The 16,374-nt window shown below is 43.0% G+C and overlaps 2 protein-coding genes and 1 long non-coding RNA gene across 3 annotated transcripts in view; all 3 read right to left on the bottom strand.

The window, feature by feature from the left end:
• LOC147574432 (uncharacterized) overlaps positions 1-16,374 on the bottom strand; it is a 299,824-nt gene that overhangs the window by 236,193 nt on the left and 47,257 nt on the right. The gene's annotated exons all lie outside the window — the stretch shown is intronic.
• The window catches only part of LOC147574434 (uncharacterized), a 51,639-nt gene that overhangs the window by 33,441 nt on the left and 1,824 nt on the right, over positions 1-16,374 (bottom strand). Inside the window, exon 2 of the mRNA XM_086685525.1 lies at positions 5,440-5,511. Coding sequence (XP_086541651.1) covers positions 5,440-5,511 — 72 coding nt within the window. The remainder of the gene's footprint in view (positions 1-5,439; positions 5,512-16,374) is intronic.
• LOC147574435 (uncharacterized) lies at positions 5,558-15,201 on the bottom strand. The gene is made up of 7 exons (XR_015243652.1): positions 15,115-15,201; positions 9,627-9,736; positions 8,582-8,631; positions 6,987-7,041; positions 6,768-6,907; positions 6,506-6,666; positions 5,558-6,403 (listed from the first exon to the last, which is right to left on the bottom strand). It is a non-coding gene; the product is annotated as an uncharacterized LOC147574435 (long non-coding RNA).

Below are 16,374 nucleotides of genomic sequence, written 5' to 3'. Positions count from 1 at the left end.
TCTCTCTCACACACACACACACACACACACACACACACACACACACCCCTATCCACTCTTCACACCAAAATGTACATTTAATGCCTACTCTCTGGATCACAAAATCTCTGTTAGAATCCAGCCCTGAGTGGCAAAAACATGGACAGAACTGCCACTTCCTCCTCTCTTTTCCCAAATTTTATTGTGGAAGCCCTATTTATAACCATATCAGTGCTACGAGTAAAGCCATCTAATTTTTTTCCCCAACCAAAAAGTATCTGTGAGAACTAAAAATGTGCATAAAATGCACATAACATAAATGCTCAGTTTAATATGTATAGAGTAAATACCCGTGTAACGCTATTTGTTCTTTCTACTGTTGGTGGATACTAGATTTTTCTAATTTTTAGTTATTATAAACAGTGCTGCTTTGAACATTTTTCTGTTTATATCCTAGTACACATTTGCCTAAGTTTCTCCAGGATTTAACAGGGGTACAAAATTGCCTTCCTAAGAGGTTGTGCTATTTCAAGCTGGCAGATTGAAACATGCCAGGTCTCTACCAAACTCCAAACTCCACCAAAGTCCCTAAGAATGATTAGAAAAGATACAATTAGAAAATCCACAACCTTAGCTCAAAGCCAAGGGAGTAGCTCTACAAACACTCCCCACCAGAAATGCCTTGGAGCCACCTACAGGGTGATTAGCTGGGATACTGCAGTAGGACCAAGGACAGCACATCAACCCCACATCCTTCCTCCTGGGATCTGGCAGCAAAGGGTGTTTTCTTCCAGGCAGGAGCCATTGGTGTTAGAAGGGGGCAGGGTCCCAGAACCCTGGAGGAAGGGTCTACACTCTGACTAGCCATTAGAAGTCACCTCCCACCTCTTCTTTAACTCTCAGGGGGACCTGTCACCAATAACAAGCCCCGTGGTTCATTTCACCTCTTCCTTAGGACCAGAAAACAGAAGCAAGTCAAATCTCAACTACAAAGATAAATTGCACTCAGGAATGACCATGTGGAGTGAGAAAGCCAATTCCATTCAGGACAGAAAATAAAAAACAAATATAACAGCTTATAGTCAATGACACAGTTAACAGAGAAAACACAAAAGGATTTGAGAATACCAACATTAATGGGGCACCTGCGTGGCTCAGTCGGTTAAGCATCCGACTTCGGCTCAGGTTGCAGTCCATGGGCTCAAGCCCTGCACTGGGCTCTGGGCTGAAGCTCAGAGCCTGGAGCCTGCTTCAGATTCTGTGTCTCCCTCTCTCTCTGCCCCTCCCCAACTTGCACTCTGTCTCTCACTCTCTCTCTCTCTCAAAAATAAACACTATAAAAAATTTGGAATAGCATCATTAATATATCCTCAGATAGAGGTAAACAGTACATCTAATAAAAAGAACCAACTCAAGATTATATGAATGAAAAGTATTATCATTAGTAAAAAACTCAGTCTATGAGCAGCAGAAATGGTCGTTGAATAAATTAGAAAACTTGAGGGGCGCCTGGGTGGCTCAGTCGGTCAAGCGGCCGACTTCAGCTTAGGTCATGATCTCGCGGCCCGTGAGTTCGAGCCCCGCGTCAGGCTCTGGGCTGATGGCTCAGAGCCTGGAGCCTGCTTCCAATTCTGTGTCTCCCTCTCTCTCTGCCCCTCCCCCATTCATGCTCTGTCTCTCTCTGTCTCAAAAAGAAAAATAAAACGTTAAAAAAATTAAAAAAAAATAAATTAGAAAACTTGAGAGATCTGGCCACTGATTTCTTACCAATACTTGAAATTATATGTATTTATTATATTTACATATTTGTTTTTATATTATATATTTGTAAACCCCTTGACAAGTGGGATATTTGGTCAGTTTTGTTCTTGAGCTTATATCAATGGCATGTAAAACAGTTCCTGGGACATAGGAGATGCTCCATAAATATTTGTTGAATGAATTCAGAAAGTGACAGGTATCAATTTGCAAATATACTACTTTTAATTAAAACAAATCATTCATTTATCATCATTTATGAGAATAAGTACAACTTCACAGGAAAACACATGTCTTTCTCCACCTCCACCCCAATTTGTGACTCAATATTTTGAGACAAGAACCTTTTGAGAATTTCATAAAAGCTATGGAATGGACCCTTTCCCTAGAAAACTGCACTTTCTTGAATACGTGCAAAGGTGTGCATGCAATTTCAATTTGCAGACCATCCCTTTAGGGCTCACGTCCGTGAATAGAATGGACTGAATTTGTGGGTGCCAAACTTGGATGGAAAATAAAATCACATCTCTATTTTCACAAACCTCTAACTAGAATTAGCATTTCCTTCCATTATGAATGTAGGCAACAAACCACAGATTAGTATAGTTAATTTGGTCCCCAGCAGAAATCAGATATTTTCATATCACATATTTGGCGTGGATATCTCAAAATATCATTTATTTTCATCAGTACCTTGAAGTTATAATAGTTAGTAGGCCTACCATTATATTTTGTTATTTAATATTCTAACAGAAGCAGATTTATTGCTATATCACTAATCTTTTTAAAAAATTTTTGAAAACTCTATTTCCACATAATTTCCTTTTCCTATATATTTTAACTTATTATACATTTGAAAACATTATCTCAAGAACATAAGCTTCTGCAGATCATCAACCGATATATAGAAGGGTGCCTGGGTGGCTCAGTCTGTTAAGTGTCCAACTTCAGCTCAGGTCATGATCTCACGGTTCGTGGGTTCGAGCCCCACATTGGGCTCTCTGCTGACAGATCAGAGCCTGGAGCCTGCTTCCAATTCTGTGTCTCCCTCTCTTTCTGCCCCTCCCCTGTTCATGCTCTGTCTCTCAGCAATAAATAAATGTTAAAAAAAATTTTTTTTTAAAAATTGATATATAGAAAAAAAGGTTAAAAATCCTGCCCCAGGGGACTATTGACCCATAGTTAAAAACTTCTGTCTTACAAGGCATAACCCTCAAGCTGAATTAGAAATCATCAAATCTTGGGGCACCTGGGTGGCTCAGAGCCTGCTTTGGACTCTGTGTCTCCCTCTCTCTCTGCCCCTTCCCTGCTCGCTAGCTCTCTCTCTCTCTCTCTCAAAAATAAATAAACATTTAAAAATTTTTTAAGAATCATCAAATCTTACCAGATTCATGTTCTAGTATATAAACTACCAAATACATGCTTTTCAAAAAATATTTTTTTAATTTCAGTTTATTTTTTTAATAGGTAATATATATTTGCATGGCTCAGAATTCCAAAGGTATATAATACACAATTCAAAGTTTTTCTCCTACCCCTGTCCCTCAGCCTACCCACTCTCTCCACTCTCTCTTGTTTCTTGTGCCAAATTACTTTCATTTTTCTTACAAGTTCGGGAAATAAGATCTCCAAGTTAGATACCATCATGAGAAAATATAAACTATATATAGTATTTAAGAAATTCATAAAATTCATAAGAAAACAACTACCTTATTCTACCATTTGTCCCTTACCAGTAAGGTTGTCAGACTAAGGGGCAGGGGGGAATCTACTTCAGGGGGATCATAATCCCTACATTTAGATTACTATGACTGTTATGTCTTTTATTATTAATTCAGAAGTCATTTATGACTTATCTACCCAAGTTGAACTAATGATATGACACACAATCTGTCATGAAAAATGCCAGTCAACTACTTTGAGTATAATATTGTTTCCAAAATTACTTGTGTCTACACTGACTTTTTCTACAAATCAATTAAAAAAAAAAAAAAAAAGATAACAGGGGCGCCTGGGTGGTGCAGTCGGTTAAGCGTCCGACTTCAGCCAGGTCACGATCTCGCGGTCCGTGAGTTCGAGCCCCGCGTCAGGCTCTGGGCTGATGGCTCAGAGCCTGGAGCCTGTTTCCGATTCTGTGTCTCCCTCTCTCTCTGCCCCTCCCCCGTTCATGCTCTGTCTCTCTCTGTCGCAAAAATAAATAAACGTTGAAAAAAAAAATTAAAAAAAAAAAGATAACAAAAAAATTGGCAAAGGACAGAAAATTCAGACAAGAAACACAAATGCCCAGGAAACATACAGAGATATTTAAATGTATAAGTAATCAGAAAAATTCAAATTCAGAAGGGACCCATTTTATTCACCCACCAGATCAGCCAAGAAATGGAGAATATCCAAGAGTGGGAGGGTAGGAGGAAATGAATGCTGTCATGGTGTATGGATTGGTGTGTAAATTGGCACAACTTTTTTGAGGGCAATTAAAATTGTATATATCGACATCGTCTTCATCCCAACAATTCCATTTCCAGGGATCTATTCTACAGAAATACCCACCCACGTACACAAAGATGCATGTATGAGGTGGTCCATGCAGCAATGCATGTAATAAGAAAACTGGACACAGCCTAAACATCCATCAAGAGGGGAATTATTAAATCGTAATACACTCATACTATGGAATATTATGCAGCAGCTTGCATGGATGGGGTAACCCTCTATGTACTGGAAGAAAAAAAGTCTAAGACATACCACGAAGCAAAAGAATCGAGTTGTAGGATGTTACAATTTCTGTAAAAAAAAGATAAGAAAATCACACAACAAACCTATTTTGCTGGAAATATGTATGTAGGCAAATGCATGGAAAAAGGTCTGGAAGGATATATACTAAATCCAGAGTAGTGGCTATCCCAGCAGTGGGGGGATTAGAACATAAGGCAGGTGTTCACTATATCTGTTATTTCATCAAAAAAATTTTTTTTAATGTTTACTTATTTTTGAGACAGAGAGAGAGGGAATGAATGAGCAGGGGAGGGGCAGAGAGAGAGGGAGACAGAATCCGAAGCAGGCTCCAGGCTCTGAGCTGTCAACACAGAGCCCAACGTGGGGCTTGAACCCACGAACCGTTGAGATTATGACCTGAGCCGAAGTTGGACACTTAAACGAATAAGCCCCCCAGGCCCCCCGTTATTTCATTTTTATATATTGAGACTATAATCATGTATTCCTTGTATAATGGAAAATAAGTTGAAATTGATTCTAATTTTAAAGGGAACCTGCCAAATTTAATTTTTAAAATAAACACAGATGGGGCGCCTGGGTGGCTCAGTCGGTTAAGCGGCCGACTTCAGCTCAGGTCATGATCTCGCAGTCCGTGAGTTCGAGCCCTGCGTCGGGCTCTGTGCTGACAGCTCAGAGCCTGGAGCCTGTTTCAGATTCTGTGTCTCCCTCTCTCTGACCCTCCCCCGTTCATGCTCTGTCTCTCTCTGTTTCAAAAATAAATAAACGTTAAAAAAAAAATTAACACAGAATTGCAATCAGTAGAGGTTGAGTTGGGATATGGAAGGGGAAACACCTTTCCTCAGAGCTACTGACTTCAAAGTTCTGGACCAAGAAGGACCTTAGAATGCAGTTAGTTTTTTTGTTTTTGTTTTTGTTTTTTTTTGTTTTTTTTTTTTTTGTATTCGTATTTGGAGAGAATATACTCACAGTTTCTCAGCCCAACGGTATCCCTTCCATACATTTTCATCAATGTAAGAAATAGAGTTTCCTTGGAAATTTCTGTGAAGAAACACAGTTCAGATCCTTGAATAGGTAGGAAAGGAATGAACGGAATAAATAAGAGAATCACTGGCAACCCTGTGGGGAATATTCCAATGCAGTAAATGCCAACTTTCTACTTTCTGCAGCTATCAGCATCCCAGGTGGTGCAATTAATAAAGAGCTAGCGTGGGGCCAATGGCACAAACAAGGCAGCTCCTTAGAACCTGAACCTCCTATTTGTTCCATTCCTTGGGTAGATAATGCCTGTTAATTACTCTGGAGTATTTTCTTTTAGAAATTATATTGGCGAGGAGAGAGGGAAGATGGCGGCGTAGGAGGACGCTGGGCTCACCGCGCGTCCTGCTGATCACTTAGATTCCACCCACACCTGCCTAAATAACCCAGAAAACCGCCAGAGGATTAGCAGAACGGAGTCTCCGGAGCCAAGCGCAGACGAGAGGCCCACGGAAGAGGGTAGGAAGGACTGCGAGGCGGTGCGCGCTCCACGGACTGGCGGGAGGGAGCCGGGGCGGAGGGGCGGCTGGCCGGCCAAGCAGAGCCCCCGAGTGTGGCTGGCAAAAGCTGAGGGGCCTGACGGACTGTGTTCCGACAACAAGCGCGACTTAGCGTCTGGGAGGTCATAAGTTAACAGCTCTGCTGTTGTGCGCGTTGTGAATAACTGGTATTTGGTGAGCCAGGGGAGAGAGCACCAGAATAAGCTGTGAATGAACTTAATAGTCTAAGCCCCTTGAAGATACGTTGTCCGGTTTCCAGAGACTGACTGTATCAGGGAAATGAGGGAAAGACGCCCCATTCACCCTACTTTGCCCATTTGTGTCTTGCAGAAATCCTGGCTACCACGAGGGACTCTGGCTTCAGTCCTGCTTCTCTCGCCCGTGGCCCCTGTTGTCTGTAGATAAATTCTGAACTGTTTACGTTTTAGTTCCTTACCACGTGGCTAGAACTGGTCATGGATTTCTACATTTCAATATGAGAAAAACAAGTATTTTACAAGCAATGCTGAGAAGCCAGTATCGGAAAGTAAACTTTGTAGGTGGCCTGAGGCAGGACGGCGTTCACTCTGTGACAACCTCACACAGTGTCTCACTCTCGTCACCCAGCTCTTCAGTAGTGGAATCTGTGGCCTTCTCTGCTGTGGCTTTGCCAGCCTCCCTGGGAAAAGGAGAAGAATGCCAAGGCTTTGACTGTCGAAAGGAACAATTCGACTCTTCATAATTTCCCCATTTTAGAGAAAATCTTCCCCAATCACGTACCCTAGTTCCATGTGGAAAATCTCTTCTTCCTGAGAAGAATCCTTGTGTAGCTTCTGTGCCATGTTTTTATTGCGTGTGGCATTGAGAGGTCTGTACATGTCCCTAAGCCAAAGTGGCCGCCTTCTCCAGAAAAAGCCCTCCTAGAAAACAGAAAGGACAATGTTAGGTCCTTTTCCCCTGCCTTCTCCAGCCACGGTACTTTATCCTCCTCAGATTTACCTGAATGTCACTTTCCTTTGAGCATCTGTTATGCAGCCCAGATCCAAAGCAGCCCCTTGAAGGAAACACACACACAGACAATTAGTGATTCGTACCATTTTCCATGCCTCTCACAATGTATTTCTCCAGTCTTATTAGCAAGCAAAATCAACACAGACCTGGGATCTCAGAAATAATTCCATACATGCTGGGCTTTCAGAATTGTCCTGTGTCTGTCCATAATGGCCCCACAGTGTCCCTGGGAGACCTTTGTATGTAACTTGACATGAAGTATAGGCAGGATTTTCACCCTGCTCCCCTTCTGGCCCTTGGCCAAGTGCCCTTGTGCAGTCAACAAACTGGGTGACCACACGGCAGAAGCACCTAACTCTCTCCAGAAGCATTTTACATCCGTCCCCGCCAGGCTTAGCCTCCCAGGCATCATTTGCTGGCGGGTGGGGAGGTTTTCCATTTTCCTAGCTGCTTTACCTTACGAGATGAATCGCACCGAGTGAATGCCTGAGTCCAACCAGCAGTTATCTAGCTCACTGACTGTCACACTGCAGGCAGATGAGGGAGTGGGTCGTGAAATCACCTTAAAACACACGGCTAGCGCTAAAACACAAAATACTCTTTTTGCATACAAACGGAATAGGGGGTACCTGGGTGGCTCAGTCAGGTGAGCAGCCCAAGTCTTGATTTTGCCTCAAGTGATGATCTCACAGATTGTGACATTGAGCCCTGTGTCTGGCTCTGTGCTGATAGTGTAGAACCTGCTTGGGATTCTCTCTCTCTCTCTCTCTCTCTCTCTCTCTCCCTCTCTGCTCCACCCCCCCCCAAATAAATAATAAACTCAAACAGAACAGAAAGAATCAGAGTGTATGGTAAGTTTGTTTTAGAAGGGACTTATGTCTATACGGTATGTGTGCACTGAGTTGTGACATAAAATGCAGTTCACAGCCCAAGAACAGTGTAGTCAGAGACGTGCCCAACTGGAAAGGAACCATCTTCTTTCTGGTTCTAGTGGTACTAGTGATACAACCGTCCGGCAAGACATCTTCCTTTTCTCCTTCTCCATCTCATTATTATAAAAGGAAGAGATAAATGATTATCTAAGGTCTCTCCCAGTTCAAATTCTATTGGGTCTGGATAAAGGGAATGGAGAGCGGGGCCTCGAAAACCAGAAGGAGGAAGAAGGAAGTCTCCCCCCCACTCTATAGGACGGACTCATGTATTCCACCTTCCATCATGCTTGAAGACTAGCCCCTTCACCCCACGACTTTTGGCCCTCCCTATCCCTTCTCCAGAGCCTCTGAGAAGGTCTGTGGCCAGGCCCGATGCCCACCGCCAAGAGCAACGGGTCTGAACATTTCCACCCCCGTCCCCCCACGATCTTTCTTTAAAGGTCTAGTGAGCAGGTGCTCTGTGCCAGCCCCATTCTAACTCGGGTTTGGCTGGGCAGCTAACTTTGCGGGATCCAGGCAAAGCATTAGGCCAAATATGTATTCTTTCTGCCTTTGGTGATTTCCTGGCTGTAAAACAAGGGGATTGAAATAGATGAGTTTGAAAATCTAGTTCTAAAATTCTACTTTAACGATTGCCAGACTAATATTTACCTTGAGCTTCCTTCTTTACCTTCCTTGGCTGCTGCTCTATGAGAACGAATCTGTTTTGGAAGAGAACATGATCACAGTTACCCATCACAATAACCACTCCCTCCAAATCTTTATTCATTCCTTTGCATTTTAGGTCTTCTCTACCCAGTGAGATGATAACTTTTCCTAGGACAGGAATTTGTTTAATAGTCCTTTGACTCTTCAATAACACCTAACTTGTGTGCAGCTGGTAATACATTTTACTGACTGTCTCAGATAACATTCAACAGATAATTCCTAATAAAAATTCTTGGGAGGAGGAAAAGAAAAGTGTCTACCAGAAACCTAAACAGCAGCACTGTTTTAAAGTCAAGGACAAGAGTAGGATGTATATTTGAATAAATATATTGAATATATATTCAATTCATACATAATTGAATAAAAGGTAAACAGGCAAGCTCCAGGAATAGGCAACTGTAATTATGACAAGCTTTGAGTAGCCTGATGCAGGATTTTAGCTGCAGGGTTTTAACTGAACCTGTCTACACAATGCCTTGCGAAGTGGAGGAGAGAGCTGTAGGTACATCTAATTAATCAACAAGATGAGACACTTTTATCTCTAAGCCATGCCCTTTCTTCCGAGATGACTGATAGCTCCATGAAGGTGAAGACTATTTCTCTCTCATCATTTTAGCCAACGAGGAAAGAAATCAGTGGTAGGAGGAGGATGACTGGTGAGTGCATCGAATCGACATAATTTTTTTGAGTTGAAGAAATTTTACTATCGTGTCAACTGTGGCCTTCTTAGACCTAATGTCTCAGAACAAGCTAATGGCTTGTTATCTTGGTTACAATCCACAGATGTCTCCCGGCAGTGGGGTTCCTTTTAAAATCCCTGGAATATACTTTGCAATGAAAGGACAAAGCCTATCTCCTTCCTCCAGACTGAAGAGGGATATCAGGTCGTGATAGGTGGGAAAGTGGCTTTGATTTTCAGTTTGTGGGTTCTGAATCTATTATAAAGAAGGAATATAGTCTGGGAATCTGAATTAATTGTTGTCTTTACCTCAATGAGACAGAAAACTATGATCAAAACCGTCACAAACTACTACCAGTCACAGATATTGCCAAGATGAGTTTGTTGTTATAGCCATAGCCTGGAACTTCTTTTGTGAGCTAAAAAAAAAGGGGAAAGAAAAATTTTTTTAGAAAACAGAGATACGATGAAAGTTAACTATTCTTTAACGACTCTGTATTGAAGGAGCTTCCCACTAATTTGCTGGGCTTGTGTGCCACGTGAAGCTCCCCTGGGAATGGTCTCCTGAGCCTTCTTTCCTTGGGAGCGGGGGTGGCAGAAGGCCTGTCCAAGGAGTATTGTTTCATGAAAGAAGAGACCGCTGCCTTGTGCTCCTCTACGAACGAAGGCTCTGTATTGAAGGAGCTTCCCACTAATTTGCTGGGCCTGTGCGCCACGTGAACCTCTCCTGGCGATGGTCTCCTGCCTTCCTTCTGTGGGAGCGCGGGTGGCAGAAGGCCTGTCCAAAGAGTATTGCATCATGAAAGAAGAGACCGCTGCCTTGTGCTCATCTATGAACGAAGGCTCTGTATTGAAGGAGCTTCCCACTAATTTGCTGGGCCTGTGCGCCACGTGAAGCTCCCCTGGCCATGGTCTCCTGAGCCTTCCTTCCTTGGGAGCGGGAGTGGCAGAAGGCCTATCCAAAAAGTATTGCTTCATGAAAGAATGGACCGCTGACTTGTGCTCATCTATGAACGAAGGCTCTGTATTGAAGGAGCTTCCCACAAATTTGCTGGGCCTGTGTGCCACGTGAAGCTCCCCTGGGGATGGTCCTGAGCCTTCTTTTCTTGGGAGCGCGGGTGGCAGAAGGCCTGTCCAAAGAGTATTGCTTCATGAAAGAAGAGACCGCTGCCTTGTGCTCATCTATGAAGGAAGGCTCTGTATTGAAGGAGCTTCCCATTAATTTGCTGGGCCTGTGCGCCACATGAAGCTCCCCTGGGGATGGTCTCCTGAGCCTTCTTTTCTTGGCAGCGGGGGTGGCACAAGGCCTGTCCAAAAAGTATTGCTTCAGGAAAGAAGAGACTGCTGCCTTGTGCTCATCTACGAACGAAAGCTCTGTATTGAAGGAGCTTCCCACGAATTTGCTGGGCCTGTGCGCCACGTGAAGCCTCCCTGGGGATGGTCTCCTCAGCCTTCTTTCCTTGGGAGCGGGGGTGGCAGAAGGCCTGTCCAAAAAGTATTGCTTCATGAAAGAAGAGACCGCTGCCTTGTGCTCATCTATGAAGGAAGTTTCTGTATTGAAGGAGCTGCCCACTAATTTGCTGGGCCTGTGCGCCGCGTGAAGCTCCCCTGGGGATGGTCTCCTGAGCCTTCTTTCCTTGGCCATGTTCTCCACAGACGGCTGGGCGTTCTGTTTCCTCTGGATGTTCTGACGTCTCAGTTCTTTTAAGTGCCTTTTCCGTATGCCCTTTGGGCCCTTGATGACCTTGTTCACTCTCAGGAACTTTTTCCCCACACTCTCAACCTCGTCTAAGCTCTTCTCCTGCTGTTGGGCAGTTTCCAATTTTTTGGAAAGATTGGACGTTTAAACTTGGGACCTAATCACTTAGATCCCAACTACACCTGCCTAAATAAACAGAAAACCACCAGAGGAATAGCAGAACGGAGTCTCCAGAGCCAAGCGCAGACGAGAGGCCCACGGAAGAGGGGCCCCTCCTGAAGTGGATCACCTAAGGAGAAGCGAGCTAAGCCTGCCCCTCCTGCCCCCGTGCACCTTACCTACCCACCCCAGCTAATACGCCAGATCCCCAGCATCACAAGCCTGGCAGTGTGCAAGTAGCCCAGATGGGCCACGCACCCTACAGTGAATCCCGCCCCTAAGAGGGGAAGAGAAGGCACACACCAGTCTGACTGTGGCCCCAGCGGTGGGCTGGGGGCAGACATCAGGTCGGACTGCGGCCCCGCCCACCAACTCCAGTTATACACCACAGCACAGGGGAAGTGCCCTGCAGGTCCTCACCACTCCAGGGACTACCCAAAATGACCAAGCGGAAGAATTCCCCTCAGAAGCATCTCCAGGAAATAACAACAGCTAATGAACTGATCAAAAAGGATTTAAATAATATAACAGAAAGTGAATTTAGAATAATAGTCATAAAATTAATCGCTGGGCTTGCAAACAGTATAGAGGACAGCAGAGAATCTCTTGCTACAGAGATCAAGGGACTAAGGAACAGTCACGAGGAGCTGAAAAGCGCTTTAAACGAAATGCAAAACAAAATGGAAACGACGACAGCTCGGATTGAAGAGGCAGAGGAGAGAATAGGTGAACTAGAAGATAAAGTTATGGAAAAAGAGGAAGCTGAGAGAAAGAGAGATAAAAAAATCCAGGAGTATGAGGGGAAAATTAGAGAACTAAGCGATACACTAAAAAGAAATAATATACGCATAATTGGTATCTCAGAGGAGGAAGAGAGAGGGAAAGGTGCTGAAAGGGTACTTGAAGAAATTATAGCTGAGAACTTCCCTGCACTGGGGAAGGAAAAAGGCATTGAAATCCAAGAGGCACAGAGATCTCCCGTCAGACGTAACTTGAATCCATCTTCTGCACGACATATCATAGTGAAACTGGCAAAATACAAGGATAAAGAGAAAATTCTGAAAGCAGCCTTTCACATATACGTGCCCTCACATATAAAGGGAGACCTATAAGACTCGTGACTGATCTCTCTTTTGAAACTTGGCAGGCCAGAAAGAATTGGCACGAGATCTTCAGTGTGCTAAACAGAAAAAGTATGCAGCCGAGAATCCTTTATCCAGCAAGTCTGTCATTTAGAATAGAAGGAGAGATAAAGGTCTTCCCAAACAAACAAAAACTGAAGGAATTTGTCACCACTAAACCAGCCCTACAAGAGATCCTAAGGGGGACCCTGTGAGACAAAGTACCAGAGACATCGCTACAAGCATAAAACATACAGACATCACAATGACTCTAAACCCGTATCTTTCTATAATAACACTGAATGTAAATGGATTAAATGCGCCAACCAAAAGACATAGGGTATCAGAATGGATAAAAAAACAAGACCCATCTATTTGCTGTCTACAAGAGACTCATTTTAGACCTGAGGACACCTTTAGATTGAGAGTGAGGGGATGGAGAACTATTTATCATGCTACTGGAAGCCAAAAGAAAATCCGATAGACTCCACCAAAAGTCTCCTAGAACTGATACATGAATTCAGCAAAGTTGCAGGATACAAAATCAATGTATCAGAAATCAAGAAATCAGTTGCATTCTTATACACTAACAATGAAGCAACAGAGAGACAAATAAAGAAACTGATCCCATTCACAACTGCACCAAGAAGCATAAAATACCTAGGAATAAATCTAACCAAAGATGTAAAAGATCTGTATGCTGAAAACTATAGGAAACTTATGAAGGTAATTGAAGAAGATTTAAAGAAATGGAAAGACATTCCCTGCTCATGGATTGGAAGGATATTGTCAAAATGTCCATACTACCCAAAGCTATCTACACATTCAATGCAATCCCAATCAAAATTGCACCAGCATTCTTCTCGAAACTAGAACAAGCAATCCTAAAATTCATATGGAACCACAAAAGGCCCCAAATAGCCAAAGTAATTTTGAAGAAGAAGACCAAAGCAGGAGGCATCATAATCCCAGACTTTAGCCTCTACTACAAAGCTGTAATCTTTGTATGGCCAACTCATCTTTGACAAAGCAGGAAAGAACACCCAATGGAAAAAAGACAGTCTCTTTAACAAATGGTGCTGGGAGAACTGGACAGCAACATGCAGAAGGTTGAAACTAGACCACTTTCTCACACCATTCACAAAAATAAACTCAAAATGGATAAAGGACCTGAATGGGAGACAGGAAACCATCAAAACCTTAGAGGAGAAAGCAGGAAAAGACCTCTCTGACCTCAGCCGTAGCAATCTCTTACTCGACACATCCCCAAAGGCAAGGGAATTAAAAGCAAAAGTGAATTACTGGGACCTTATGAAGATAAAAAGCTTCTGCACAGCAAAGGAAACAACCAACAAAACTAAAAGGCAACCAACAGAATGGGAAAAGATATTTGCAAATGACATATCGGACAAAGGGCTAGTATCCAAAATCTATAAAGAGCTCACCAAACTCCACACCCAAAAAGCAAATAACCCAGTGAAGAAATGGGCAGAAAACATGAATAGACACTTCTCTAAAGAAGACATCCGGATGGCCAACAGGCACATGAAAAGATGTTCAACGTCGCTCCTTATCAGGGAAATACAAATCAAAACCACACTCAGATATCACCTCACGCCAGTCAGAGTGGCCAAAATGAACAAATCAGGAGACTATAGATGCTGGAGAGGATGTGGAGAAACGGGAACCCTCTTGCACTGTTGGTGGGAATGCAAATTGGTGCAGCCGCTCTGGAAAGCAGTGTGGAGGTTCCTCAGAAAATTAAAAATAGACCTACCCTATGACCCAGCAATAGCACTGCTAGGAATTTATCCAAGGGATACAGGAGTACTGATGCATAGGGGCACTTGTACCCCAATGTTTATAGCAGCACTCTCAACAATAGCCAAATGATGGAAAGAGCCTAAATGTCCATCAACTGATGAATGGATAAAGAAATTGTGGTTTATATACACAATGGAATACTACGTGGCAATGAGAAAAAATGAAATATGGCCTTTTGTAGCAACGTGGATGGAACTGGAGAGTGTGATGCTAAGTGAAATAAGCCATACAGAGAAAGACAGATACCATATGATTTCACTCTTATGTGGATCCTGAGAAACTTAACAGAAACCCATGGGGGAGGGGAAGGAAAAAAAAAAAAAAAGAGGTTAGAGTGGGAGAGAGCCAAAGCATAAGAGACTGTTAAAAACTGAGAACAAACTGAGGGTTGATGGGGGGTGGGAGGGAGGGGAGGGTGGGTGATGGGTATTGAGGAGGGCACCTTTTGGAATGAGCACTGGGTGTTGTATGGAAACCAATTTGACAATAAATTTCATATATTAAAAAAAAAAAAGAAATTATTTTGGCAACTTAATCCCTAATTCAGGGCATCCACGTGAGTGATTTACAGAAAAGTTCTTCAGCAAGATATTCATGCAAGATATATATGAGATGCCAACATCTGGGTGACACATCCTATTTGAATGACATAATGGTTTCAAACGCTGTAGTATAATCACTTTTAAGGCCATAGTTACTCTGTTCCCAAATCCTTGAGATTCTGTTTGAGGGGAGCTCTAAAAGGCTTGTGTCCTCTCCTATGTCCACAACTGTGGGAGTGCTCTGATGAAATTTGCACTCCAAATTTCAAATAAGGGGTCAGAGCCAAGGATCAGGACTTCAGGAAAAGCCCCAGAAATCCCCTGCAGTCAAAAGCAGTTTCTGAGTTTCACATTTCCCAAAGAGCTAATGCCAAAGTCTTCCAAATTCTGCTGGTTGCTTTACATTATGGCTACAGTGGCTATGTCACCCCTGAACTTTAATCTCCACATACTTGAATTAAATCCTGTAGCTCGTCTTCAGTACTGGCATCTGTGATCTCTTCACAGGGTCTGTATTCCACAGCTATTTTACCACTTTCCGAAATAAAGTGAATAAGGATTGGAAAAAAAAAAAAAAAAAAAAAAGAGGGCACCTGGATGGCTCAGTCAGTTAAGCGTCTGACTTCAGCTTAGGTCATGATCTCATGCTTCATGAGTTCAAGCCCCATACCGGGGTCTCTGCTGTAAGCACCAGAGCACACTTCAGATCCTCTGTCCCCCTCTCTCTGCCTCTCCCCTGCTTACTCTCTCAAAAATAAACATTTAAAAAATCAATAAAGTTAACAAGATCAATTCAGAATTTTCCTTGTTCTAAAACTAGCTGTATCCAATGATAGCACCCAATAACTAGACATTCTTTTTATTTATAAAAGCAGAAAATAAAAGCATTTTCCTAGAAGTTTTCTCATCTCACACTTCAGTTTTTAATCATAACTATGTGTGAAAAAATACACATGAAGTTAACGACTGTGTGGTTCAAAAACGCTATCATCTTAAGAGATAGGAACTAACAAATAATGACACAGGAAGTTAAAACTATGGAAACAACAATGTTCAAAATCAGATGACTAGACAGTAAGGCATTAGGTAGAGGTCAGTGTGAGTTCTGGAATAGAGACCATGGACTATAGCTGATACTTCATATTAGAAACAAGGCCAGTGTCTACTCCCCGGAAACAAAATCCCACCAGATACAATGAACAATGCTTTGGAGAGAGGGGGAGGGGGAGGGGGAGGGGGAGGGAGAGAATGCGCTTGGACAGTTTATTGGCAGAAACTGGCCCATGTCCCTTATAGACAATACAATTCCCCTTAAGGCAAAGTACAGCTACAACATTTTGATCGTGTACAAGGGATACCAGAGCATGTTAGGGAGAGGTCAGCAACCCAAAGGTTTAGTTTGGTTCTTAAAGGTTGTTACTCAGAATTGACAGCTAATGGAGATTCTACCTGATGACCAGGGAAGTCAACTTTCACTGCAAGAGCTGTCCAGGCTGGAAGCCTGAGACCAATCCAGGGTCAACTCTTATGGGCAAATAAGGCCTCTGAAACTTAGCTAGGCTTTCTTAGTCTCTAAGCCTGCAAGACTGTGAAGCGGCGAGGGCGGGGTGGGGGGGGGGGCGATTGTCTGGGGACTCATTACTAATTATAAAGTTCCCTTGGAGCACAGCCTGTAACATTCACACCATTGTAGAACGCAATAGAGAACACAA

The sequence above is a fragment of the Puma concolor genome, chromosome E1 (genome assembly GCF_028749965.1).
Source record: "Puma concolor isolate L17-30 chromosome E1, mPumCon1.1.hap2, whole genome shotgun sequence".
In the NCBI taxonomy this organism is placed as follows: domain Eukaryota; kingdom Metazoa; phylum Chordata; class Mammalia; order Carnivora; family Felidae; genus Puma; species Puma concolor.
The sequence above is the reverse complement of the archived record's forward strand: the minus strand, read 5'-3'. Positions and strand labels throughout refer to the sequence as shown.